The 26,445-nt window shown below is 58.5% G+C and overlaps 1 protein-coding gene across 8 annotated transcripts in view; it reads right to left on the bottom strand.

Annotated features, from left to right (window-relative positions):
* The window catches only part of ANO1 (anoctamin 1), an 81,556-nt gene that overhangs the window by 5,648 nt on the left and 49,463 nt on the right, over positions 1–26,445 (bottom strand). For 2 of the 8 annotated variants that reach the window (XM_072790289.1, XM_072790292.1), the window contains 13 exons: positions 24,140–24,222; positions 22,473–22,484; positions 21,804–21,875; positions 19,774–19,851; positions 18,744–18,818; positions 15,972–16,173; positions 15,733–15,844; positions 14,227–14,284; positions 12,312–12,412; positions 11,293–11,438; positions 8,760–8,912; positions 3,420–3,472; positions 1,914–2,098 (listed from right to left, as the gene is read on the bottom strand). In XM_072790289.1, the coding sequence (XP_072646390.1) occupies positions 1,914–2,098; positions 3,420–3,472; positions 8,760–8,912; positions 11,293–11,438; positions 12,312–12,412; positions 14,227–14,284; positions 15,733–15,844; positions 15,972–16,173; positions 18,744–18,818; positions 19,774–19,851; positions 21,804–21,875; positions 22,473–22,484; positions 24,140–24,222 (1,330 nt within the window). The remainder of the gene's footprint in view (positions 1–1,913; positions 2,099–3,419; positions 3,473–8,759; positions 8,913–11,292; positions 11,439–12,311; positions 12,413–14,226; positions 14,285–15,732; positions 15,845–15,971; positions 16,174–18,743; positions 18,819–19,773; positions 19,852–21,803; positions 21,876–22,472; positions 22,485–24,139; positions 24,223–26,445) is intronic. The other 6 variants (XM_072790293.1, XM_072790296.1, XM_072790291.1 and 3 more) reach the window with 3 other exon arrangements.

Below are 26,445 nucleotides of genomic sequence, written 5' to 3'. Positions count from 1 at the left end.
CTGCCCTGCAGGATCTTGCCTGGCTGGAGCCCGGATCCCAGGGAGCGGAGTGGTCTGACCCACAGTCTGCTGACTCCAGGGCAGGGGTGGGGGGAGCGAGTAGACACTTTAAAAATGTTTTTAAAAATGTCGGCCCTGTCTCCCTGGCCTCTCCCCATGAGTGGCCAGGACCCTGGGCTGATGCATGAGATGGAGCCGCTTCCTTAGCCAACGAACAGTTCTTGGAAACTGAGGCTGACCCTGTAACTACCAACACTGACGTTTCAGAGGGAATTTATAATCAAATGACCACATATCTCCTGCCTTGTTTGTAATTATTCTTCCTCTAAAATGGACCTTTAGCAAAGTAGGTCAAGCCTGTGCACTCCGCGTGGACCGTGGAGACAATGCAGGAAAGCATTGGCGCTGTGGCAGGAAAGAGGGTCCTGGGAGGGCGCCCAGCGGTGGGGGGGGGGGGCTGCCTGTCTGCGTCAGCTTGGGGTGTGAGTGCATCTGCTGAAGGACAGGGGAGGGTGTCTGGAGCTCCCTCCCTGCGCTTCCAGCTCCCCACACTGTCCCCTCTCTGAGGTGACCACATGGAAGCTGGGAGCAGATCACTCCGGGCCTCCCCTGGGATTTGGGGGCCCACTGAAGTGCGTGTTGAAGCGTGTGGGTGGGCGGGATCTGGAAAACCGGTTGTGGTGCAGGCCCTGCCGCGTTATGCGCCCTGTCTACCTGCAGCACCTGCTCTAACCCATTCCTTCCCCCACCGTACCTGGTCCCAGAGCAGGTGCTGTCCCTGCCCTGGTGCAGAACAGAACATCATGTGACCATGCTGGGGTCACTCAGGGCCAGCGGTGGTGTCAGGGGCACCTGAGCCAGGCAGGTCTGCTCCACTTTTCCAGCGGCTCTGGGTGGCCCGTTCCCCCACTTTTTGGGCCTGTTTTGTCACCACAAGCTGCTTGTTGTTGCCGTGGCACCCCAGACACTAGCAGGTGCCCCCACTCCCCATTACTTGGTCAAGGTGACAGCTGCATACAAGCAAGTCTAAGGGAACTATGTGTAAAGTAGGAGCAACCAGGCCTCCCCGCACACAGGGCGTTACTGCCCGGGCTCTGGGGTCTTTGTGTCCTGAATCTCAGCCGGATGGGGGCAGCTCACGCTGATTCCCACTTCTGTGCTCTTGCCTACCTCGTCCCGCCCCCTCAGCGGCCCCATGGGGCCCACCCTCCACTACTATCACCCCTTTACACTGATCTGCACCCAGGGCCCTGGACAGCAGGGACCATGCCACTCCTGGGTTCCTAGACCCCGACCCAGGCTGGCATATGTGGAGGATGCATAGGGAACGGCCAGGTCACAGCTCTGCCTCCATCTTTCCTGGGGTGCTCCTTGCATACCCTGAGCATCTGACCATCTCAGTTGGTCTGCCCAGCGTCTAGTACCCCTTCCCCGAGTCAGAGCACCCAGTCTCCCTTAGAACCTCTTAGTTTTCTGACCATGACCCCACAACCTGGCACATGACCCAGGTCTAGCCTTTACACCGTGGTAACAGTGCTTCATTTAGGGATGGGCACATGGGCCATGACAGGCCAGGGAGAGTCAACCCGACTTTGGCTGACTCTTGAGAAAGACATTCCCTCACTGCCTGTCAGAACGCAATGCCACCACGGAGGAATTCAGGGCTGGGAGGCAGCACCAGACGGGGGCCTGATGGCAAACTGTGGCCCCTGGTCCAGCCATGCCTGAAGCTATCATGGCTTCTTAATTAAAAGAACTATTAAATCATGTCCTACTGCCACCCCAACTTTTTTTTTCTTGAAGCAAGACTGAGCTATTCTCTGACTTGCCCCTGAAAGAATCCTTGTGTGAACTGGGGTGTTCCCAGGAACCCACCAAATGTGTCTTCCAAAAAGAGAAACTGAGAGCCATACCTGCAGATCTGTACCTCGTAGCCCAGGTCCAGGGGGTCATTGGGGGCCGTGCCATTCTGGAAGTCGCTGACGTTGAAGGAGGAGAGGGTGTGGTTGACGAAGCCATGCATGGTCCCGTTCTCGCTGTACATGTAGAGGTACACCAGGCGAGGGATGAAGTCGGATGTGAAGGAGATGACAAATGCCTGGATCAGGGGACAGTGGGGTGAGTGCAGACCCCCAACTGGGTGGGTGGGGCGACACACCCCGAGTGAGCCAGGGCAGCCCTGGCTATGTGATACTCTGCACACGAGTTGCCAAGGTGAGCAGAATGCTGAGTGAAGAAATGAAAGGTGGAGATACTCCTGGCAGCCCGAGGGTTCTCTGGGTACAGGGAACAGGACACCCTGGGCAGGAAGGCACGGGACAAATGCTGTCTCTCACTGGCTGCGTTGCCTTGGGCAAGTCACTTAACCTCTTTGTGTGCCTGGTGTACTTGAAAGAGAATGTGGGAATGGAAAGAGCTTTGTAAATGGTGATGCTCTGACTCCGCTCATCCTATTCCAGAGCCATCTTTGGGGACAGTCGGTGTGGTGTCAATACCGGAGCTGGGACTGGGAGCCCAGCAGCCTGTGGTGTGGGGCAGGTCACCCAACCTCCCTGTGCCTTGGTGGTCTCACCTGTACGATGGGCAATGACAGTTCCTTCCCTGAAGGCCTGCAGGTGGAGGGGAGAGGGTCACAGGGCGGTGGCGCTGCGGCCCTCCGGGGCTGTCTAATGTTCGCATGCCTGCAGTTCAGCCTTGGCTTTGAAACATGTGTTGGGGACCACTAGACAGCTAAGCCCAGGGCGATCCAGGCCCTGGATGAGTCACATGGGCCTGGATGGGGGCTGCAAGGGAGCCAGAGGGTAGTTCTCCTGACGGAGGGACCACTGCCCTCTAAACCTGCAGGCTCAGGGGTAGGAGAGGCCAGGAGAGTGGCACCACGTGGCAGGAAGGTGTGGATGAGGTGCTGGGGAGGAGGGCTGCCGGGGCAGGAGGCAGGTGGGGGAAGCTACGTGTGCGTGTGCGTGTGCGTAGGAGGAGGCTGGCAGACTCCCCTCTCTTGTCTCTGTTTCTGCACTTCCTGAACCTTTAAGGAATAGGTGTGCATTTTATATAAAGGGAGAAAGCTAACTTTTAAAAAATAACAGCAGAATGATTGCAAGGGGGGAGTTTCTGTCTCTTTCCCTCTCTCTTGCTCTTTCTTGTATATTCTCAGGACTCTAGAGAGGAAGTGGACTTAGGGCCCAGGGCCGGTGTGGTGGAGAATTTTACTCAAGGTTACAGAAGGTCAAGGAGAATTTGCTGTTCCCACCCACAGCTCGTCCCAACCCTTCCATAGGACCAAGGGACATGTCTGAACAGGGGATGCTTCCACCAGCCTGGGGCTGCACAGAAGCTTCCCTGGAAGGCGCAGCCCAACCATGTGGCAGCCCAGCCAGCACATCCATCCAGCAGAGGCCCACTCCCCCGATGTCACTTACGTTGATGATGACCGCGAGCTTCCCGACGCCTCTGAGAATATTGTACCAGATTCCTGGGGGAGAAGAGAAGCACAGTTTCAAGACGGCTCTTGCACCTGGCTCTCAGGTGAGCAGGGCCAGTTTGGTCCCCTCCCTGGGGGTCAGATACAAGGTAATAAGGAGATGTTCTGGAGCTCGGGGTTGGGGGTGGGTGGGTCCTGGGTGATGACAGGGCCTCGGCTTGTACCAGCTCAGCAGCAGTTTGTAGGCAAACTGTAGCTTCTAAAGGAGGTGTTTTACATCAGCGGCTCCCTGAGTGGTCCTGAACCCTCTCCCGTGAACCTGTTCGCGCTACTAGCTGGCTTAGATGGAACCTTTCCCTCTGGAGAGACAAAGATTCAATTTGGATGCAGCTCCTAACCAAGAGGGTCCACGTAAGGGTAAATGGAGACCAAACCCATGAAGTTTCCGTGTCTTATAACCTGCTACATAGCTCCGGTGCCAGAAGGACAGGCCCTAAAATGTAGGGTTGGGGTCAAAGAGCATTGCCAGGATGCCTGGCTGTGAGGCTGAGGTCACAACCTGAGTATAATGACCTGACAGTGATGAGGTGCAAAACACTTCCTATGGGGTGACCCCATGTATGCTGCCCCGAGGTCTAGCACTGCACCTAATTACCATGAGCAGAAGGCTCACCACACGGCACCCAGACAAATGTGTGGCCCTCCCCTGGCCTCCCCAGCAGAACGAGGGTAGCAGGGCCCAGGGAGGAAGTGCCTTATCTGAGGTCCAGAGCAGGCCTGGCCTGTTAGGGCCCCTGCCTGACCCCGTCCAGCCTGGCTGGGCCCTATCAGGCCAGCCACATGTCCTGGGCAGTAGTTGGGCTCAGAGCCCTGCCCTGGGTGGTCTCTCTCTGCCCTGGGCCCATCTGAGGTGGGGATAACCAGCACTTCCCAGAAAGGGTGGGCAGCAACAAAGGCCTGTTATTAGTGTCTTTATGGAAGAGTGTGGCAGGGTGGGGTTCCTCTATCAGGATGGAGACCACCGCAGGGGAGGGGGGGCTACATATGGGCACTTCTGCCCTGGCAGGGAGCCCTGGGGAGCTACTGGGGACTGAATCTGCAAAGACAGCAAGAGTACAGGCCCACGAGGCCCGAAAGTGGAGGCCGCAGCCTCCCCATCTCTGCCAGGATGTGCAGGAAGCAAGAGTGGCCTCCCTGCCTCCTCCCATGGGCAGCCCTGCCACCCGATGGAGCCAGGACCTGAGCCACCGGTTCTGTTCGACCTTCCCCACAAGAGCAGTGGTTCTCAATCCTCTATCCTGCTGCAAGAGTGTGGGCAGTCACTCTGGCACCGGGTCCACTCACTCCGTCTGGCTCCCCTCAAGAGAGCCATTGGGGATGCAAGAGAGTTGGCGATGGCCCTAGCAGGGGGGATGCTTCCTTACAAGGTCGGCTTTTCTGCGCTTCCTATTGGGCTGCTCAGGGCTGGGAGCCTCTCTGCGGCCTCCAAGCTCCCTGGAAGGCTGTGAACTGCACATCCTTGCTTCTCTCCTGGGTCTTGTGTGGTCTGGCCCCTGGGGCTTGGCACTGCTGGGTCGACATTTGCTAAGCTACTGTGAGAGCGTAAAAAGCCCTTTCCAACCAGACTGTTTGCACCAGAGCAGGGGTTGCAAGATGACAGCCCTTGGGCCACATCCGAGGTCCTGGGTGTTTGTAGAGCTTGGCTGCTTGCTGCTTAGAAATACTGACTGGTCTACAAATCAGGATGATGTATTTTTTAAAATCTGGACTTGGTGCTTCAGAAAGAGCCTCACTCCCGTTGACAGGGCTGGCGTGACTCCATGGCTATGGTGATACCCTCTCCAGGCCGTGCTGTGCACTGCAGTTCTGTTCTCTGCAACTGGGATGGAGCCACTAGAGAAAGATCCCAGTCCAGATCCCTGCACACAGGGGAGGATGTGTCCAGGAGGATGGGGGGTCCACATGGCCTGTGGCATGAGAGCAGTCCTTGGGCATCCCACTCACTCATCACCTGGCCTGCCTGGCCCTGCGGGGTCTGAGTGTGACATCTCCGAGTTGGGGCCCAAGGAATGGGTAAGCCCACTGAAGGTCAAGTGTCAGGGCAGAGGGAGCTCTGGGGGAGGCAGTGCCCCCTTGAGCACAGCTCGAGGAAATAAAACGGGTCTTCAGCCTGCCCAGGTAACAGGCCAATGGGTTGAGGGAGGTGAGCCTGTGAAGTGAGAGGACCAGGTCGGGAAGGGGTCTGGGCTGGAGAGCTTTCCAGAGCCGTGGACGGAGCCCAACATACAGGTCCCAGGAGGTCCATATGTCCAGGGCCCGAGATCCCCTGTGGCACTGCACCCCAGAATCATGGGGTCTTGTTCGAAAAATGCAAAACCAGGACCCCAGCCCCAGCCCACAGGCTCAGCCTCTTTCGGGGTCTTGACTCTCGCTGGGTTGTTAGGATGCACACTGCAGAGCACGTCATGTGCCGATGAACCCCAGGTACAAGAGGAAAACCTTCAGGCTTCCTTTAGGAGAATCTTGAAGGCAGGGGGACCTGTGTTCCTCTTCAAGACATCCCTGCTGTCCCAGGGGATGCCAAGCTCCATTTCCAAGAACGAGACAGGAAGGTATTTCATCTCGCCCGACCACCGCAATGTGCAGGAGCTGCACGCAGGCAGAGGCAGCTCACCGTGAAGGCTCAGAAGCGTAGGCCTGAGAGCAGGAAGCAGGTTCATCTGCTGTCAGAGGTCAGGGCTGGGAAGCGGCAGCCCGGTTCCCACTGGCAAGGAGCTGGGTCCCCGCTGTGACCCGCCACTCCTCCCCTCCCAGCTGCCCCTGGCGCCCTGGGTGCAGCCACGGGGGCCCTGTGTCCCCTTGGGGCCACACGGATCATGGGAGCAATACAAAGGCCTGTTCAAGGAAAGGTTACAGTGAAAGAAAGGCAGATTATGCCTCCAACCAACCAGACAGGAACCAGGAAGCATGCAGCTGACCCACAAGAACCGGGAAAGAAGGGGCGCCATGGGCAGAAGAAGGCAGATGCGGGCAGATGCGCGTCCCGGCCTCACCGGGTTAGGAAGGACGACGCCCGTGACAGGTGCAGGGGGCTGGGAGGTGCCTGGGGCGCTCCCCTCTGCCCTGGGGGGGCGTTTGCTGGTTTCAGGACGAGGCGCAGGGGAAGCAGGTCTCTGCCAAGCAAAGGATGCCAAAGCAAACACCCACCCACGGCGGACTCGCCTAGGGCCTCTGGGCGCCGGAGAATCAGGCCTTTGTCAAGGAGAAGTGACACACTCTCGTCTTTACTGCCACTGGGCACGGGGTTCCAGAATCCCCAAGGGCTGTCCGGGGAGTGCCTGGCCGGCTGCCCCGGCCACCCGCTTCCTGTCGGGTCTCTGGTGTGCACTGTAAGCTTTTCTGGGCAAACCCTCTCGTCGTGGAGGTGTTGCAGGAATGGGTGACCCCGAGTGGGCGGTGGGGGGCTGCTTGGGGTCTCCGGGTCCAGCTCAGCCCTGGTCACCACCGGGCCTCGGTCTTCCCATTGGGAAAATGGGAGCGAGGATTTGCCTAAACCTCCTCTAGAGTCAAGTCCTCCTCCTCCTTCTTCGGAGGACTTCGGAGGGCTTGACTTTGAAAGTCCCAGGAAGTGACTGAGGCCAGCCACGGTCCTCTGGGGTTCACCCTGAGAGCAGGGAGTGACAAGCTTACAGGAGCTGCGTGCAATGCCATCTTCACCTGGAGAGAGGATTTGTGAATGTGGCCTGTGGCCCAAACTCAGGACACTCAGCCTGAGAGTGATGGTGAGAAGGATCCTCCCGGCCCACGGAAACCATGATGTTTATTACGGTCCTGCACAGAGACCCCGAGCTGAGCTCTGACCTGGGACAGCAGCAAACCCTGGAGTGTGGTGTGCGGGGCAAGGGGCTCACCCCACAGCCAGGGCTGAGTAGGACCCGGCTAGAAGGGATATCAGAGGCCAATTAGTTCGGGGGCTTTATCACAAGCAAAATCTTACGGGGATGTTCAGCTGGGAGGGCATCTGTTGGCTGAGTCTCTGCCGACTGTCTGGGCTGTCCAGACGGGTGACAGACAGGAGACAGACGGACCTGTATATTTGAGCCCCAGCTCTGACCTCTCCCTAGGGAGCCCCAAGGTTTCTGGCCCGCCCTAAAGCCAGGCCCTGAAGGAGTCCCCACAGATGCCACGATGCAAACCCTGGCTGCAGGGAGCCAGAGAGAAGCACAGACACGTGCGACACGTGGCCAATGACACTTTCAGACAGTTTTAACCCTGGAGAGTGCACAACTGGGAGACACTGGAGCCCATGCTCTCTGGAGGCGGCGCTGGAGGGTGGTGAGCAGGGCCGGGCCACCAGGGCCACCAGGGGCCAGGGCAGGCATGGCCTGAGCAGCCCCACGATCACAGGCGGGGAGGGATGGCCGAGGGGCATTTCTGATGAGGAGGAGCCAGCGCCAAGGGTGGGAGAAGCCCCCACCTCTCAGCCAGATGACATCTGCCCTGCTGACGCCCTATCACCCTGGCATCCTGTCCGCGTCTTGGGAGGAGGACAAATAATGCGCCTAACACGTCATTCCATCTTTGTTTCTTCCACCGACGAGTGGGGATGGGCTGTTCTAACTAAAATCGTGTCAAGTAGGACTTCAAACCGACGTATTTCCCCATCTCATTTCGGGATAAAATAGAAACTTTTTTGCTTTCACCTGGAAAACTGGGTCCTGGTTTAAGTAAGTGGACTCACTTTGAGATGCTCATCCTCTCTGGGGACACCTCTGACTACCAGAAGGTTAGCGGTCACGCTCCCCGTGAGTGCACTGACCCTCATCCCCACCTCACCTGCGGGATGATGAGGAAGCCCTCACTCATGGGGGCTGGAACCCCCTTGGCCCCGACCCTCCGGCCAAGCCACACTGCGCTCATCCTGCGCTGCTGGGAGGGCTCCTTTCTCCTCCCTTTCCTGTTCATGGACGTTGAATGACTGCGTGATATGCGCATGGAAAGGAACCCGCTCAGTCTCGAACACTGGCCTCCCAGACGTCAGCTCTGAGAGCTCTTGGGCCACCCGGACAGGCCGGGGTGGGGTGCTGAGGACCTCTGAGAGCACGTGCACCTCGGGGACCCCTCGTGTAGGTGGCTGTTGAGATATTCAGATACCTATGACACTGATGCTTTCCAGAATGTTCTCTCAGGATGGAGATGTTGGGGTGGGGGTGTGAAGGAGCCCGTGGGGATCCCGTGCCCGATCTCAGTCTGCTGGCTCTGGATTGAGCTTCTGGGGAGCAGGACACCCCCATCGAACCCAGTGTGTGCTCAGAGCCCGTTCCTGAGACTCACTCACCGATGTCTTTGGCTCTGACAGCCACTGGCCTTCGGAGCTCGGTGATGAACTTTTTGGCGTCCAGGCGGATCTCGATGATGTTATTCAGCAGTGCGAACAGCGGGGCCAGGGGGAAGGACGCGACGAACAAGGTGACAAAGCCAAACTGGATGACTGCAAGGAGAGTGGGATGGTCAGGACGCCGCTGTGCCCCAGGGCGAGGCCCCACAGTAGGACCCAGGGCGAGACCCCATGGCGGGGACCCCACACCCCACCATAAGCTGAACACACGAGCCGGGTGGGGTCTGGCTGGCTTCCTGCATCTGACACGCCCTCTGCACCTTTATAAGAGTAGCCCCGGGATGCACCTGCCGAGACACCAGGTGACCCAGGGCCAAAGGGGGGCTGTGGGGAAGGTTCCAAATTTTGTTCTCAACCCCAGCATTGACTCCTGAACAATGAGCATGTAGTCACTTATCATACATCTAATCTTAGACCATCATCAGAGGTGGGGAGACGGCCCCCGTGAGCACGAAGCCTCAGCCTCGGCGACCCCACGTGGGGCCGGCAAGGGCCCTGGGTGGGGCTCCTGTGCCCGAGCAGTTGGAGGTTCCTGGGATGCAGGGATCCCGCCAGCCTCACTGGGTGTCCAAGAGCCCCCATCGACCCCTTCTGTCGGGCTCCTCGGAGCCATGCGGGGCCCACTGTCCAGAACAACCTGTCCCCTCTTGGACAATTCTCATCATCACCAGGCTGGCACCGGGGCTCGGGCCTTGGATGCTGCGGGAAGCACAGAGCCGGCTCCCGGGAGAGGTCAGGTAAAGGTTGCTGAGCAGAACCACATGGGGGAGGCTGGTTCAGGAACCGTACAGTCTGTCCCGGGGCTCCCGCTGCCAGGTGGTAAACAAGGAAGCGGACAGAATGTCACCGTGTGCCTGGCAGGCTGAGTGTGGCCATTGTTAGAGCCGCCAGTGGGGCTCCGTGGGAGCCTCCATGTGGGAGCGGGGATGCTGGCTTCCCGCTCGCCCCGCGGGCCTCGTGGGCCTCCGGGGGCTGCTTCCATGGACACAGTCTTGTCTGAAGACGGCTTTGTGGGGGGACGGAGATTCGGATAAGCTCGGCTGTGGGCTCCTCGGGGGCCACTGAGGCCTGAGGCTGTGGGGTCCTCACATCGAGTGACGCTGACTCTTGTGTGGACAGGCTCAGAGGCAGGGCGGGGGGCTCCACAGCTACCCTCCTCTTCAGTCTCAGGCACTGTGTGCTCCAGGCGCCCAGTAGAGTCGGTCCTCAAGGAGGAGACCAGCAGTGGGCGCGGCGGAGAACGTGCTAGCGGCAGGGTGCAGCGTGCATCACAGGGTGGGCTATGCCCTGCGTGGGCAGGGGCCTGTCCCAGGGGTCTCACCACGCCCAGCAGGAATGTGGGCACAGCCTCCAGCTGCTGCAGAAATGGTCGTCTGGGGAAGCATCCATCTGGGTGCCTGTCGTCCCACTGGCCTCAGGCAGGCGGGGTGGGGGGGCCCTCCTCCTGGATCCCAGGGTGACACCACACAGCCTGGGAGGGAGCAGGTCCTCGGGGGTCCACGGGGGTGAGGGGGCTACCCGCCCACCTCCCATTCACCTTGGATTTTATCCCAGGAGAAAACAATGTCATCTGAACACAGCACTGTTTCCATTTCTCAAGGCCTTAAGAGTTTTTTCCTCCTGAGTCAACAGCAAGGTGCTCTGGAACAATTATCTGGGACGCTGTGACTTCTACGGACCTGCTGGGCCAGCAGGAGGGACGTGCTCATGGGGCCACCCTGCCCCTCGACACTCAGAGCTGTCCGTGGTTTGCTCAAGTGTTTGCTAAAAGTGCAAGGTCCCAGGTCCCACCCTGCACAGACCAGGAGTGGGCTCCAGAGCTGGCATTTAAAATGCGCTGTCCCTGGAGGCTGGGGAGCCCTACATGTTGGGATCCCTCTGCACGTGTCTATTCACGTGTCTGTTCACTCTGCAAACATGTACTGAGAACCCACGATACACTTGGATCTATTCTACGTTCTATAGATGGTGGCTGGTGATGAGAATCGGAGCAGGGGGAAGAGCAGAGGGTCACAGTGGTACAGGGGAGGGGCTGCTCCTTTGAAACGCTGTGGTCAGGGAGACCCCGCGGTGGAGGACATCCTGAGCACAGCTCTGGAGAAAGGGAGAGAGTGAGTCATGCAGGTATTAGGAGGAGAGCATTCCAGGCAGGGCACAGCTAGTGCAAAGGCCCTGTGGCAGGTATGAACTCTGGGTGTTTGGGTAACAGCACGGAGGCCAGTGTGGCTGGAATGGCAGGAGGAGGTGAGGAGAGGGAGGAGGTGGGGTTGGGGGGCTCCAGGGGGCCGTGTGAGCTGCACCTGTTTTTTCCTCTGCTTCACTAGTGCACCCCACTGAGAGTCACATGCCACCTCTGGGCATCCTCCTGCCCAGTGACACAGCTGCTGGAGACAAGGCTCCATTCCTGGGTACCTCCCGAGCACCTGCCCTGTGCACCAGCCCCGAGGACGGGACCCCACCGACCACCACTCACTCATCTCCATGTACTCTGGGGTGAGGCCCGCAAAGGGCTCCAGCGTGTAGTCCACCTCGTAGCGCTGCTTCCGCTTCACGTACTCATCATGGTCAGAGGGACTCTGGCGCCTCAGCCTCAGATAGCGGATGAACTTCTTCATTTTCCTGAGGGAAACATGAGGTCGCTTCAGTTAGGTGTCGGGAAGATGGGTTTGGGCGCTAAGGACTGTCACCTCCAAACTGGTGTTTCTTTTTTTTTTTTTTTTTTTTTAAATTTATTTATTCATGATAGTCACACGGAGAGAGAGAGAGAGGCAGAGACACAGGCAGAGGGAGAAGCAGGCTCCAAGCACCGGGAGCCCGACGTGGGATTCGATCCCGGGTCTCCAGGATCGCGCCCTGGGCCAAAGGCAGGCGCCAAACCGCTGCGCCACCCAGGGATCCCCAAACTGGTGTTTCTAATTCTCTGAGCCAAGCCAGGGCTTCTCTGTCACTGATTGCCTGAGCCCTTCCCCTGCAGGGTCAGGGGTCAAGTGTTATCTTGGTTTTTGACACAAGGAGACAGGTGCAGGGAGGGCAAACAGGGTCAGGGCTGAGCTGTGCCCCAGCAGACGCTGTGGGCAGGAGGCAGGGAGCAGATCACAGAAAATCATCCCACACGTCCCTGATTCCAGAGGGAGGGCTGCCTTGCAGGGGGAACATGACATGGACCTCAAAGGGCACAAGGTAAGGACGCTGAACCTCTAGATGCTCCATCTACTGGCCACAGGGGCCGGCATGCGTGTTCGAGGGTACCTGTCAGCACCCCGAGGCCTCAGCCTGTGGCGGAGCAGGGCCACATCTGGGCCCCCATCCTCTCCTTGTCCACCATGGGGTGGCTATGCCCTGCCTTCCCCTCTGTCCTCACCCCGTCTCTGCTCCTGTGCCCCATCTGGCCCAGGTCCCACAACACCTGTCACCCAGAGTACCACTCTCCGGGCGCCCCAGGGCCCCATCTCCCCCTTGCTCCCCTTGGCCCCCAGGCCGGACGTTACTCACGGGATGCCAATCTCAAACAGGTTGTTCTGGATGAGCTGCTTGCCCAGCATGATGATGCTGAGCTGGATACAGAGCTCCATCAGGCAGCCCCCCGGGGCGCACTGTGGGATAGACAACAGGTATATCAAACCCCTGCCCCGCCCATTGTGGACGTCTGGAGAGGTGACCCTAGCCCCTGGCAAGGGGAGCTCAGCCCTTGTGCTGTGGGCTGAATGCGTCCCCCACAAAGACACATCTCCATCCTAACCCCCGGTACTACAGGACATGACCTTAGTCGGAAAAGGGTCTTTGCAGGTGTGGCCAAGTTAAGCTGAGGTCATATTGGAACAGGGTGGGCCCCGAGGGAGTGGCCGATGTCCTCATAAGAAGAGAAGACACACAAGACACAGAGGAGAGGAGGCCATATAAGGACAGAGGCAGAGGCTGGAGGGATCCGGTCAGAAGCAAGGCACACCAGGATGCCGGGAGCCCCCAGAAGCCAGGAGCCAGGCCTGAAGGACCCTCCCCTGAGACTTCGAGGGGAGCACAGCCCTGCTGGCTTCTTGGTTTTGGACTTCTGGCCTCAGAACCATCCCAGGATACCTGTCTCTAGACTATTTTGTTACAGCGGGCCCAGGAAGCTAATGCACCTTGTCTCCAGGCTGTCAGGGCTGGAATATGGCGTGGGGAGGGACGCACTGTCAGGGAGTGGGCACTGATGGGGCTGGACTTAGGGGCTCCTCCTCCTCCACCTCCTCATCCCCCAGGGCCAGGACCGTTCCCATGCACTGCTGCCTATCTGCAGGCCCTGCACGGCCGTGGCAGCCTGTGGCCTGTGCTGTTGGGGAAAACACGTGGTGAGGCAGCTGGCCACCCCTCTGAGGCCTAATGTCCCTGTCCTCAGTGGGCTTGCACCCCCTGCCTGAGGCTGGTGATGGGCAGGCATGTGATAGACCAGAAGTGTAACCTGCCCAAATGAAGGGAGCTCAAGGGGCTCCAGGTGACCCTCTGGGGCATAGCTGACCCCTCTACGGGCCCAGAACAAGACTTTTTATACTGTTATCACAGGTCATATGTCGGAGGGCCATCATTTCATTAAAAAAAAATGATTTCCTTTGCTTTATTCCTTTTTACAAAGGCATTTCTCCAATTTCTCCAACCATTAAAGAATTTGGCATGGCATCATTTACGGAAAGGCCAAAATCCTACAACGCAAGAGCACTTCATGGGCTTTTTGCAAACATCTGTCACTGTGGGTGAGGCCCATGACTTGGGATGTTCGGGGGCCGGTACTCAGGGGCTTGAACCCCTTGGCTGTGCTCCAGGCAGCCAGATCACCTTGTACCTGAAGCCCACTCCAATCCTCTCTACCCCATTTCACATGGTCTTTATCAGAAGACCCACCCCTTGTTTTCTAGTAAGCTGATTCATCCTGGCTGTTGGAAACGCTGACCAGGGTCCCTGCTCCTGAGACCTGAGCCCCCGGCAGCCTTGAAGCTCCGCTTGCTCCAACGGAGCTGCTGGAGCAGGTCCAGGGGCCGGCACGCTCACCAGCCCCACAGTGGCTGGAGGAGCTGAGCAGAAGCCAAAACTCACCAGCACCGATTCAGGGGGAGAGAGGTGGGCATTTCTACGTTAAGGTCACAGAATGAAGCTGAGCTCTGTTTAGTCCTCATTAATCCACGTTAACCAAAGAGAAAAACATTCGGCATCTCATAGAAAAAGGAAAAAACTCCAAACGGGTATTATTCTTTTGCTTTGGGGACTCTGAAAAGACTTTCTTCTTTTAGGTTGACCCTATGTGGATGCATCAAATAAGATCAGAGCCCCAGCGGCGGGGCAGCAGAAAAGGAGGGAAATGCTGCTCAATAACATCTGCTTGCACCGGGTCTGCTGTGTGGACGGACTGGGAAAGCAGCACAGGACACGCGCTTACCTCCTCCATCCGGAAAGAACGGAAAATGTAGACATAGTCGCCTGGGCGCCCGACGAACCTGCAACGAGTGGGGGCAGTGGCAGGGAAGGGTCGGCGCGGGGAGACTGGGGCAGGGCTGCAGCCCGCCTCGAGTGGCCCACAGGCTCTGGCAGCTGAGCCACGACCCCTGGGGTGTGCTGTGGTAGCACCTTCCACAGACTCTCAAACTCCAGAGGCGTTATAGGAGGTCCAGGCGTGGAGTGTACCCCTGCACCAGCCGGGAAGCACCAAGCTGGCTGTGGCTGTGCTCTTTCCACCTGCACCTGTGGCCCCGACCCCCGTGAGCCACCTTGCCCTACTGTGGGAGCTCCTGGAGCTCGCTGCCTGGGGCCCTGCTGTCTGGGGTCTCTGCTGTCTGGGGCCCTGCTGCCCGGGGCCCTGCTGTCTGGGGTCCCTGCTGCCCTGTGGCCCTACTGCCTGGGGCCCTGCGGTCTGGGGTCCCTGCTGTCTGGGGTCCCTGTTGCCTGGGGTCCCTGCTTCTGGGGCCCCTGCTGCCCGGGGCCTTGCTGTCTGGGGTCCCTGCTGTCTGGGGCCCTGCTGCCCGGGGCCCTGCTGTCTGGGGTCCCTGCTGTCTGGGTCCCTGCTGTCTGAGGTCCTTGCTGTCTGGGGCCCTACTGCCTGGGGCCCTGCTGTCTGGGGTCCCTGCTGTCTGGGTCCCTGCTGTCTGAGGTCCTTGCTGTCTGGGGTCCCTGCTGCCCTGAGGCCCTGCTGTCTGGGGTCCCTGCTGTCTGGGGCCCTACTGCCTGGGGCCCTGCTGTCTGGGGTCCCTGCTGCCTGGGGCCCTGCTGTCTGGGGTCCCTGCTGCCCTGAGGCCCTGCTGTCTGGGGTCCCTGCTGCCCTGAGGCCCTGCTGTCTGGGGTCCCTGCTGCCTGAGGCCCCTGCTGCCTGGGGCCCTGCTGTCTGGGGTCCCTGTTGTCTGGGGCCCTACTGCCTGGGGCCCTGCTGTCTGGGGTCCCTGCTGTCTGGGGTCCCTGTTGCCTGGGGTCCCTGCTTCTGGGGCCCCTGCTGCCCGGAACCTTGCTGTTTGGGGTCCTTGCTGTCTGGGGTCCCTTCTGCCTGTGGCCCTGCTGTCTGGAGTCCTTGTTGTCTAGGGTCCTGCTGTCTGAGGTCCTATTGTCTGAGGTCTCCATTGTCCAGGGTCCTGCTGCTCTGCGTTCCCACTGTCCGGGGTCCTGCTGCCCTGGGTCCTGCTGCCCTGGGGTCCCCACAGTCAGGGGCCCTGCTGCCTTGGGTCCCCACTGTTTGAAGTCCTGCTGCCCTGGGTCCCCACTGTCCGGGGTCCCCATTGCTCTGGTCCCACCATAGATGCCAGGCCTCTCCATGAACTCAGGGGCAGTGGGATCCATACCACAAGCTCTGCCCTGGGCCCAGGGCCTCCCACCTGCAGGGAGACGGGTGGAGAGCCTTCTATGGAACCGAAGGAACACGGTGGGAAAGGCAGTGAGTTTCAGTAACTGACATCCCTACCTGCCTTTGAAGAAAGCCACGTAAAAGATAGGAGTGTAGGAATTCACGAACTTTAGCAGGAAAGCTTTGAAGATCAGCCTCTCCTCGAAGCTCTTCTCCGTCTTTGGAACCTCTAGAAGAGCAAGATGCACGTGACCCTTTACTCCACTCTCATGGGATGAAGCTCAGAGGAGGTAAGTGACCAGCCCAGGGCCCTGCAGCAGGAAGGTGGCCATGGTCTCCCTGGGATGCGCACTCACCGATCTTGGTGAGCCACCGGGCTATGCACCCGTAGACCTCGTCCAGCAGGATGATGACCACCAGGTTGATGATGACAGCAGTGGCTGTGACAGTGACCCGGATGTTGGACCGCACGGACGGGGAGGAGTTCATGGCTAAGGCAGCGGCCGTGGAGATCCTGTAGATGATGACTCCCAGGACGATGGCAAAGGTCACTGCAATCTGCAGAGCGAGGAGGGCCGTCAGGTCCCATCAGACCCCAGCCCCTCCATCTCCCCAGCCCAGCTCCTGCCCAGCCTGCAGCAGTTTGGCTTCAACACAGCTGAGCTCTTGTCACTCCCTCAACGTCAGGGATCTGTGGTGCTAAATCCTCATAGATGGATGAATGAGAGGTTGGTTTCTGTTTTATGGAAGAGGACGCTGAAGTTCAGAGAGGTTAACTCACCAGGCCAGGTCACCCAGCTCAGGAGCTGAGATTGTCCAGGTGAGCCCACTGAGCCTGACACTCAGGAGATCTCTGCTGCCACCTGCCCCAGGGCACCACACCTTCTTTCCTGCCCATTGACCCCAACAGGGCACAAGGGGGCTGAAACCCAAAGGGCTGGCCTGGCTGGTGTGAGCCAGGCCAACTCTGGGGGAGAGGGCTTCTCCCCATAACGTGGGTGGCCTGAGTGGAAGCAGTGCTGCCCAGAGGAGGGTGGGCGGGGGGCAGTCCGACCCACGGGCGGGCAGTGCTGCAGGCCTGGCTGGGACAGTTTGGGATGCTTCTCTCAACATCTCCATGAGCCACTCACACACCTGGCTTGTGGGTCATCTGGGCAAACCCTCTGAGGGACCAGAACATTCCATAAAACTCGGGCCGCTGGCTGCCTGGGAGACTGGGGTGGGCGCTGGCTAGGATAGTGAGTTTATTCTGTGTGGGGTGGTCTGTCTGCTTGGGTTTCTCTTCCTTTTCCTCAAAGGCCCTAACTCACCGGAGACGACCCTGTCCTCACGCTGTCCTGCACTGCGTGTGGATGTAGGGAGATCCCAACCCCCAGGATGCACTGAGGAGGGAGGGGGGCTGTGCCCGGCTGTCACCCACGCCTGACTCCACCTGCGGGCCACGCTCCGTGCCCTTCCATTCCCCTGTGTGACCCATGTCCCTTCCTCCCACTCGGGGTGCGGAGGGCAGGCCGTGCCCTGCTAGGATGGTCCCTCACGGCTCCCAGGACACTCCTGCAGTGGCGCGGGCTGCGCTGTATGTCTCAGGTCACAGCTTGGAAAGGCTGTGGCTGGCTCAGCCCCTGGGGAGTCTGCAGCTGTCAGAAATCTAGGAAAGCTCCTATTTTCTACTTTGGGCTGGTAGTTCCACTTCTGCACACATCTGTGGGTGCCCGACGGGGACCACACCCCGCTCAGGAAGCTCCGGCAGCCCACGCCACACCCTGACCACACTCCCTGGCCAGCTCCGGGAATGAGGGCTTTCCTTGGAAACTCCCTCGCTGCTGCCAAGTGGCCCCTCCCAGGGGAAGGCACCGCCCTGGCCTCCAAGGCAGCCTTGTGCCAGCGCGTGGAGGTGCAGACGGGCGGCCGGCCCGCAGGGTGACTCAGGGAGGAGGGTGACCCCTGCCTCCTGCCAGAGGGCGGGTGGGTCCCCACGAGGGGCAAGACCTCTGGCAGTCCTGTCTCCTGCGGGCAAAGCCCCTTCTGGGTTAAAAGGGCTGTGGGGCTCTGGCTGGTGGGTTCACCTGGTGGTCCCAAGACCAGGACCACGGAGGGGACAGCGCATAGCAGGTGCTCAACCAATATGTGCTCAGTGAATGAACCTCCTGGGGTGGGTGGAAGACAGAGCTGTGGCCCATTCATCCATGAGGGCAAAGAAAGACAAGCCCCCACCTCCCGTGGAGTTTGCACGGAGCAGCGGGGCTCCGGGGGCAGAGTGCCGACTGCCACCGGGGCCCAGCATGTCTGGGCTGGTGGCCTGGAGAGAAGGGCTTGACCTGTGGCCTGTTTCCTCATCAGCAGGAGGGGTGGCATCGGGATTATGAGACCTCAGGGAGACTCCCTGCAAGGCCCCCAGGCCGCTGGACACGGCTCAAGCCCTGGCTCACGGTGGCTGACACCAGGCCCCCAGGTGTCAGGCCCCTGGGTACCAGGCCCCGGGCTGGGAGCCATGCAGGACTCTAACTTGGGCTGGACAAGGGGCTGGTGATTTTCACAGTGTCCGCCAGTGCCCTGCCCTCTTGAGGAGGACAGAAGCGCAGCTAGCACATGGCCAAGGCCTTCCAGGGCTGAGATCCAGTCAATCTGGGATTAAAATCCCCACAGAGAGCCAGGGTGTTGGCTGATTACACCAGCAGCATCGACAAGACTAGAGTCACGGGCCCTTAGCCACCTGAGTAGCACTGTCCTGACTTGTGTCCTGCCTGTGCATTTTTATTTCATGGTTTTCTTTAACAACAACAACAACAACAGCAACAAAAAAAACCACCAAACCACCCCAAAACTCTTCAGTTTTGTCTGAAATAACATGTATGAAGTTTCAGGTTTGAACAACGAGTCCCTCTCAGAGTGAAAGCTGTAACTCAGGGACCAGGCGAAGTTACCTCCCGTACCTGAGAGCACACGGGTCCCCTTGGGGTCCCCATGGAACCCAAGCCCCTTCCTGTTTTATGGAAACCTGACCCCACACCACATCCCAGGATGAGAGCAAATGTCATGTTGAGGCCTGACTCTGGTCCAGGTGAGCCCCACGCCATCTCCCCATGGGCTTCCCAGATCTCTCCCCACCTCAGCCTTCCGGAACTCACCATGAAGACAATGGAGACCAAGTTGGTGAAGTAGGCTGGGAACCGGTCTCTCCAGGTCAGCTTCACCTTGTCCGTCTGCAACATGAAACAATGCTTGGTCATCTGGTGTGGGGCCTGCCGCGGTGGAGAGAACTCTGTGCGCGCGCGCGCGGGTGTGTGGGTGAACACGGACAACGGAAATACTCATAAACATCTTTACGGAAACACGCCCACAGGTGACAAGTGAAAGCAAACAGTAGCATCCAAGGAAGGGTCTGGGGTCTCATTATCTACCGAATGATGCCACGTAAGAGCAGCAATACTAGTGTTGGGAAACGTGACTCCTCTGCGTCCGGGGCATCACAGCGCCACATGCTTTTCTAAATTAGACTGTCAGCCCCGTGTCTGGGAGCAGCCTGAGTCTGGCTGAAGCCTCACTTTAAGGCTAGAAGATCTTAAGGATGTCTTGCCCTCTGCCACCCAGACCATAATAGTTATTTTTCCTGCGCAGGGCAAGCTAAAACAGGTAACTAGCATTACGAGTTGAAACGCCGATTGCCGCGTAGCAACGGGGCACCGTGGTGACATGGGGCCCTGAAGGCTCTCTGGCTCCGGGATGGCCTGGGCTGGTGGGCCCTTGACTAGCAGCTTGATGTCAACCCGCGATCTTTCGAGAACGGGGGTGGATTTTTAAATGATGGGGGCCTGGTCGGGGGGGAATGCATGTATTAGGACAGGGAATGCCACTCATTCCAGGGGCGGGTGGCATGCGTGTTGGCGGGCAGTGCAGGAAGCAGGCACAAGCATCCGTGACGAGCGCGCTCCATGGGCTCCAAGAGAAGCCAGGACTCCCCCCAACACAGACCCATGGTAGCCATGCAGTGACATCTCGACACACATCACAGCCCGATGGGTGTGGAGGGAAGGCACAGAAATGTGGGTGTGGATGTTAAAGAAAAAAAAAATACAGAGTTTGTTGAGGACAACACAACAGACTTTGATCGTCTGCAAAACAGTCAAGACTTGCGTTGCCCCCGAAACAGAAGAGTACCAATTTCACCCCCGCCATGGCTGTCTTAACCCTCTGCTTCCATTTGTTTGTTGACTCCTCTGGAATATGCCGGCGCTTCTGAGGGTGGTGGAGGGAACAAGAGAGCACCGTGGGGTGAAGTGTGATGAGGCTCTGGAGCCGCAGGGCACAGGGCCTAGCGTCCCCTTGCCTGCGGGGTGTGCTGGCTGCCAAGGCTGACGCGGGGCCCGAGCGTTTGAAACCAGTAACAGATGGCAGATCCCCATGTTCTAAGGGCAGGGGGGCAGCAAAGCTCTGGGAATGGGAGATGGGGCTTTGGAGATGGACTCCCCAGGAAAGACCTGGTGGGGCTCTGAGCCGCCCTCCGTGAGGGGGTCACCATGATTTCCACAGAGCCACGCCCAGGAGCATAGGTTCATGTGCCAGTTAACAGGTAGGTCTCTTTTATTCGCAGCTGGATTTGGTGCCATAGCTGGGGGGGGGGGGGGGGGCGGGAATGACAACCATAAAGGAGCTGCTGGGAGCCATGAGACACAGAGGGGAAAATGAGGGGTACGGCCCGCCAGAAGCATACAGGGCCCGGGAGGCCCCCAGAGCCCTGGTGAAAAGGAACCCTGTACACTTGTTGCTCTGGAGATCACAGCTGAGAGGCACACCTGGCACGGCTGCCCAGGTCCACCGTTTGGATTTGGTTATGTCCCTTGACTTTACATGGATTGACGTGAGCCATAGAGCCTTTTTCTCCTTAGGGAAGAACCAAATACTCATCTGTGCTCATGCTAAAAGGTGCCACCGTAAAGGCACGGGGTGAACAGTCCTGACCCTAGCTGAGGGCAAAGGGTGCCACATAGAACACAGGTCTTTGGGGCCTGTAGTGGAGGCCTATGGGGCTTCCGAGGCTGTGGTGTCCAGGCTGCTCCCTTCCGGAGGACAACATAAAGTCCAGAGGGTCTAAGGGGGCCAGTCAAGGCCGGGCAAGGCAGGCTCTGGAGGCAGTGTGCATGGAGATGTGCACACATTCGTGCTTTATGGTTATCTGCAGCCTTGCTAGGACTCCAAGACAGTGTTCAGGGAGCTGCACCCACTTCCTGGCTGAAACAGGATGAAGCTGGATTTTTGCCGTGTTCCAGGAGCTGGGGCCCGAGAGGGGGTTTTTGGTGCACCCACTTTACCCCCCAGATGAGATTTTGGCAATTGCAACCGCTGGACACTTGGAACCAGCAAACCTTGTCCATGCACCACAGTAATAAGGGAAGATGAACCCAGGGGCTTGTGGTGTGGATGTGAACGCAGGGGGCAGGGGGGTGCTTGGGGAGCGTCTGTTTCCCACCCATCAAGGACGGACACACACTTCCCCAGCCACAGGCAGGGGGTGCCAGGGGCCAGGGTGCTCCCCACTTGTCCCCAGGCATACAAAACACCTTCGTTAAAAACCAGCCACACTGCTCTAGAGGTTTGCTAGAATTTAGGCTGTGAACATGACAGCCAATTTGAATGAGATGTTTAGGGGGGAAAAAGTCACTTGTAAAAAGATGGTGATCTTCAGAACATCATGAAACACTTCCCTCTCATTCCCACGTCTCTGAGGGAAACAAGGAATTGGCTGTCTGCTCAGGGACCTGCTGGGGCAAACCGTCCTGTTTCATAATTCAACATCGAGCACAAGAAGCAGACATAATAAAATGTCAAGTGTCCTGTGAAAAAGCTGCAAAGCTGCCTGGTTCTTCACGTTGAAATGTTGGCTGAGGTTTGAGATACCCTCAGGACAGGTCAAGAAGAGAGACCCAGAGCAGAGGCTGACAAACATCGGCCTGTGGACCAGATCGGGCCCCTTACTCGTTTTATGTCTGTGGCTGCTCTCGAGCTACGGAAAGCATTGAGTAGTTGTGACAGAGGCCTTGTGGGGTCAGATATTTATGATCTGGCCCATGTCTGGGGGCCGGCCCCGGGTCTGTTGATGTGCACGCAGTGTTTGCTGAGCCCTGGTCTATGCTGCTGTGGGCGTACACTGTGTTATGGCCAGGAAAGCCAAACAGCGGTGGCCACCGTACCTCTTTGCTTTTGGATTCTTTCCTAAGTGACTTTTCCAAGACTCTGGCTTCATATTCGGCTCTGGGATGGTCCTGTGGAAGAAACCAAATCAACGAGAAGCCTGTTAACTGAGTTTGAGACCTTCAACATGAGCACACATGACAAATTCAGTCCTTACATTGGTCTCGGGCACCCTCTGGGGGCAGTTCGTAGCTGGCTGCTTGCACCATATCCAATTTAGACTGCCCCACCCATGGCCCGACCAGGATTCTCCCCCTGGTTGGGAACCCCAGCCCACCGGCGTCCGTGTCCTGGAGGCAGGTGGTCTGTGCTGCCGCCCCCCCTGCCGCCCACTTGCTCATCGTGAACACCCAGCCATGAACTGGCCCCCGAGAATGTTCTATCAGGAGCTGTGGGGGTCGAAGAGACTGCAGGAAGTGTCAGCGAGCGCGGGCAGACCGGAGGCGCCAGGCCTCGGGGGAGCCCAGAGCAGGTCAGCAAAGGGCGCTGGAACAGAAGAATGAGGGGTATGAGAGCCGCAGAGTGGGGGAGGAAGCAGAGACCCCTGCCCGCGGTGGAAGAGCTGCGGAGAGCCGCGCGGCACAGACAGACGGATCAGTGTGCAGGGAGGTCCCACTCCCAAGGAGACAGGCTACGGGGAAGACAGAGGAGTGACAAAAAATCCAAACCTTGACAGCCTCCTTCGGGGAACCAGGACGTAAAAACAAAAACAAAAAGATTTCATTACTTTGTGTTTTGTTTTGTTTTGTTTTTTAAGAAATAGGCCGCATCCTCTAGAGATCATTTTCTTGAGAACCAGAAAGAAGGTGGATGGACACACGGGACAAGAGGGGTGCGGGGAACCGGGGCCAGCAAGCCACTGCTGCCCGGTCACATCTGCGGCTCATGGGGTTGCGGAAGCCCCCAAGGGCTGTATGTGTGAGACTCCGGGAAAGGGCCCGCAGGCCAGTCAACTCGACACAGGCTTCCCTTCCATCACCACCTCCCCGAGGAGGCCCTGAGCAGCCACAGGGGATGGGACACTCACTTGGGGGACTCACTGGGGCCCGCTGGGACCCCTGTCCAATGGTTCTGATCGCCACCCCAGAACCAAGTGCCCAAGCCATCAGGGTGAGGGGATCACAGATGGATCCCCAAGGGGTTGAACAATGGGGACCGCCCTTTCCTTCTCCCAACCACAGGCACATCCTGGAAAGAACATCCTAAATCTAAAATAATAAGAAGATGTGACAGTTTTTTGTCCTACTCGAGTCTTTCTAATAGAAACAGTTGCAGGGAAGGTGCCTCGCCAGGTGGATGGCTGAGTGGGCTGTGGGGGCAGAGCACCAGGGTCCGGGCGTGGCTGTGTGCTAAAGAGCTGCCTGCTGGGGACTGGGACAGATGCAGCCACTTGTGACGTGGGATAATGGGACCTGCCGTGGAAGAGGTTGTGCCTGGAGACGGCAAGTCAGGTGACCCATTCTGGAGCATTTACTGCTCTGTGCCCTGCTCCAGACCTACAGACACTTTACGACCCCTGCAAAGTCCATCGAGTGAGGCCCAGGAGAGGCAAGGACGCTGAGGCACAGAGGCTCGCCCCGGGTCACATGGCAAGGGTAGTAGGAGCTTGGAATGGGACTCTGCAGCCGCTGTGCCTCTCCTGCAGACTCTACCGTCTACGGGGCTTCCCTGGCTGACGAGTACCCGGCCCTTCCGTCCTGGGAAGGAGCGTGTTGTGCAGGGGCACACGTGAGGAATGTGAAAAAAGTCAGTGGAAGAGATTTACAGGTCACGACATAAGTGCACCAGAGCTTTCTTGAAAAATAAACTAAAAGCACGGAGGGGCGCCTGGCTGGCTCCATCAGCACAGTGTGCGACTCTCGATCTTGAGGTTGTGGGTTTGAGTCCCATGTTGGGGGTAGGGTTTGCTTTTAAAAATTAATAAAAAATAAGCATGTACTTTATAAAAGTACTGGTCACTGGGGGGCCAGCCCTGAAGGCTCTGCTCTGTGCTGTGGCTGTGGGAGGGGGGCATTTTTTGCTGGTCCCTCCTCTGGGAAGTCCTCATTCCCACTCCCCAGCCAGGCCCGACTGCAGGTGGAGAGGGGGCTCCAAGGGGCGTGAGTGTGGCACCCGGGCAAAGGCTGACAGTCCCCTTGGGCCTTGGGTTCATGGGGAGGAGCGGTGGACCCAGTTGTGCTGGGTCGGCATGGGAGCCTGGGTGCACGTCCACGGGAGCTCTGAGATCTGAGACTCCAGCAGACCCCAAAAGGTCACATTGGCGGCTGACTTGGTGCCGGGGAGATGCGGCGGGGGCAGGGAGGGGCGCAGGGGGCACGGGGGCCAGACTGCTCACCTCCTCCTCCTCGAAGCCCGTGAGGTCCCAGTGGTACCTGAGCCGCATCTGTTTTCGCTTCCAGTGCTCCATGAAGGTGGCGGCTGTGGGTGGGAGGAAGAACAAGGTCATCCAGGACAGAGGGCACTCTGGTCACCCACACAGTGTGGTCAGCGAGGTACCGACAGGCTGGACCAAGGACAGGTGAGCTGGTGTCCTCTGTTCCCCACGGGACAGGGGCACTCACTTCCCTGTTTTACAGATGAAGAAACTGAGGCAAAAGGACATTGAGTCCCGGCCAAGGTTCCTCAGCCAGCCAGGGAAGGGCCAGGCCGGCTGGCCCCAGAGCCTATGCTCCTAACATCCTGCTCCAGCATTCTTGAGGACCCCAGGTCACAGGTGGGGGTCCTGAGGTCACCAGGGTGAGGTGTGGGCCAAGGCCACTCACTCAAGATTCAAACCTCCACACTCTGGCTGCTTAGCTGCCCTCTTAGCTGCTATGTCCTACTTTGTATTTGTCCTAGTAGACTCAGCATAGTTCAAATGCTGCCTCCTCCAGGAAGCCCCTGGTCATCCCCCTCCGTGTCGGGAAAAGACCCCAACTCCTCTTGGGAACTCTCTCGCTCACGGTGACCACACCGTCTTCTACTCTGACTCTCATCCCGGTTCAGGGGCCTTTCTGGTGTGTGGGGCGGGGACGCCGCCTCGTCCATCTGGATTCCCGGCACAGACAGGTGCTCAGGAGGGCTCAATGGATGAACGAATGGCTCTCGTGAGCACACAGCCATAGAGATGCAACTGGCTGAATTGCTAGTTATTAAAGCTCCCCCTCCTCGTGGGACAATCGGCGGAGGAGGAGGAAGGGAGCAAGGACAAGTGCGGTTGTATCATTAGCGAGAGCTCAGGCCCCTGGGTGTGTAGACTAGCCTTTCCCCCAGTTTCCCTGAGGAGAAATCCAACGCTTGTCTGACAAGCGGTGGCATCAAGATGGAAATAAGTGAGGTCTGGCGCCCGCCTGGCAGCGAGGTCCGTGGCCAGGAGAGGGTGCAGCTTTAGAACTGGCAAGAAGTGGGTTTGAGTCTGGCTCATCTCCAGGCTAGAGAGCTTTTGCCTGTCCAAATTGCTCCTCCACGTGAAGGAGAGGTGGCCACAGGGCCCCGAGATCACCCGATTTTGTGTGTAGCTGGCACCCCTGAAGTCTGAGTCGCCCGACCAGCCGGGCTGGCCAGGAAACAGCAACCTCTCTAGGTCTTTCGAATGGGGATGACTTAATCCTGGGCACTGGCCAGGCAGGCAGCGGAGGAGAGAAGACAAGCAGGGGATAGAGAGAGTGGATGGAGAGCGGGCAGGGATTGGGGACAGGGGGAGGCGCTGCTGCTGTGGAGCCAGAAGCAGCCAGAGTCCGGTCACAGAGGGAGGGCCTTCCCGTGGGTGTCAGAGCTGCCTCCTCCAGCCAGCGACACTGGGGAGGCAGGGGAAGTAGGGAGAGGTGCCCGGGCCCTCCCTTCAGCTGCCCTCTGACCTCCCATGGGCAGGACCCACAGGGAATCGGGAAAGCACTGGGCTGAGCAGGCAGCTCCATGGGATGCAGACACTGAGCAGCAGCATCGTGGGGAGCACGGCAGGGGGAGTGGGGGCCAGATGCCTCCTGCAGGATGGATGCTCCCTGCAGGCATCTGGCCAACGAGGAGGACACAAGGGGCTTTCCTCTGCCTCTTCCCACACGTCCTCCAGCCTCTGCAGTGGAGGGGGTCCAGCCTGCCTCACACCCATGACACCTGTTCTGAAAGGCACCTTGCCTCTTCTCTCTGTCCTGGTGCTGAGCGGGAGTGTGACAATGCAGGAGCGCTGGTGCTCACACCGAGGGCTCCATCCAGGCTTCCTGTATCCTCCCTATTGCCGGTTGGCCCATCTCCACCACCACCTCCCCGGCCACCTGCCCTCCCCTCCCCTGGCCACAGTGTCATAACACAACTACCTTGTAAGGAGGACTCTCTGTGTATGTAGGGGATTCACGGTTGCCGGTAACCCGACCCTTGCCACGATGCTATTTCCATTCATGGATTTACAAGCGACCCCAGAGATGCAGAGGGTTGAACGCCAGGCCTGAGGTCAACTGCAGGTTCACAGCAGGACTGGGATTTGAATCTAATTCCATTTGACCCCAGAGTCTATACTTAACCACCCTACCTGACTGGTCCTCTGGACACCTGATATTCTTTAAGGGAATAATAACCACAGTCATAATAAGTAGCCTGATTATTAGAGCAAACTGCATTGCCATTTTATGGACCAGGAGATGAGGGCTCAGAGAGCTTAACTACTTT

The sequence above is a fragment of the Canis lupus genome, chromosome 21 (genome assembly GCF_048164855.1).
Source record: "Canis lupus baileyi chromosome 21, mCanLup2.hap1, whole genome shotgun sequence".
Classification (NCBI taxonomy): domain Eukaryota; kingdom Metazoa; phylum Chordata; class Mammalia; order Carnivora; family Canidae; genus Canis; species Canis lupus.
The sequence above is the reverse complement of the archived record's forward strand: the minus strand, read 5'-3'. Positions and strand labels throughout refer to the sequence as shown.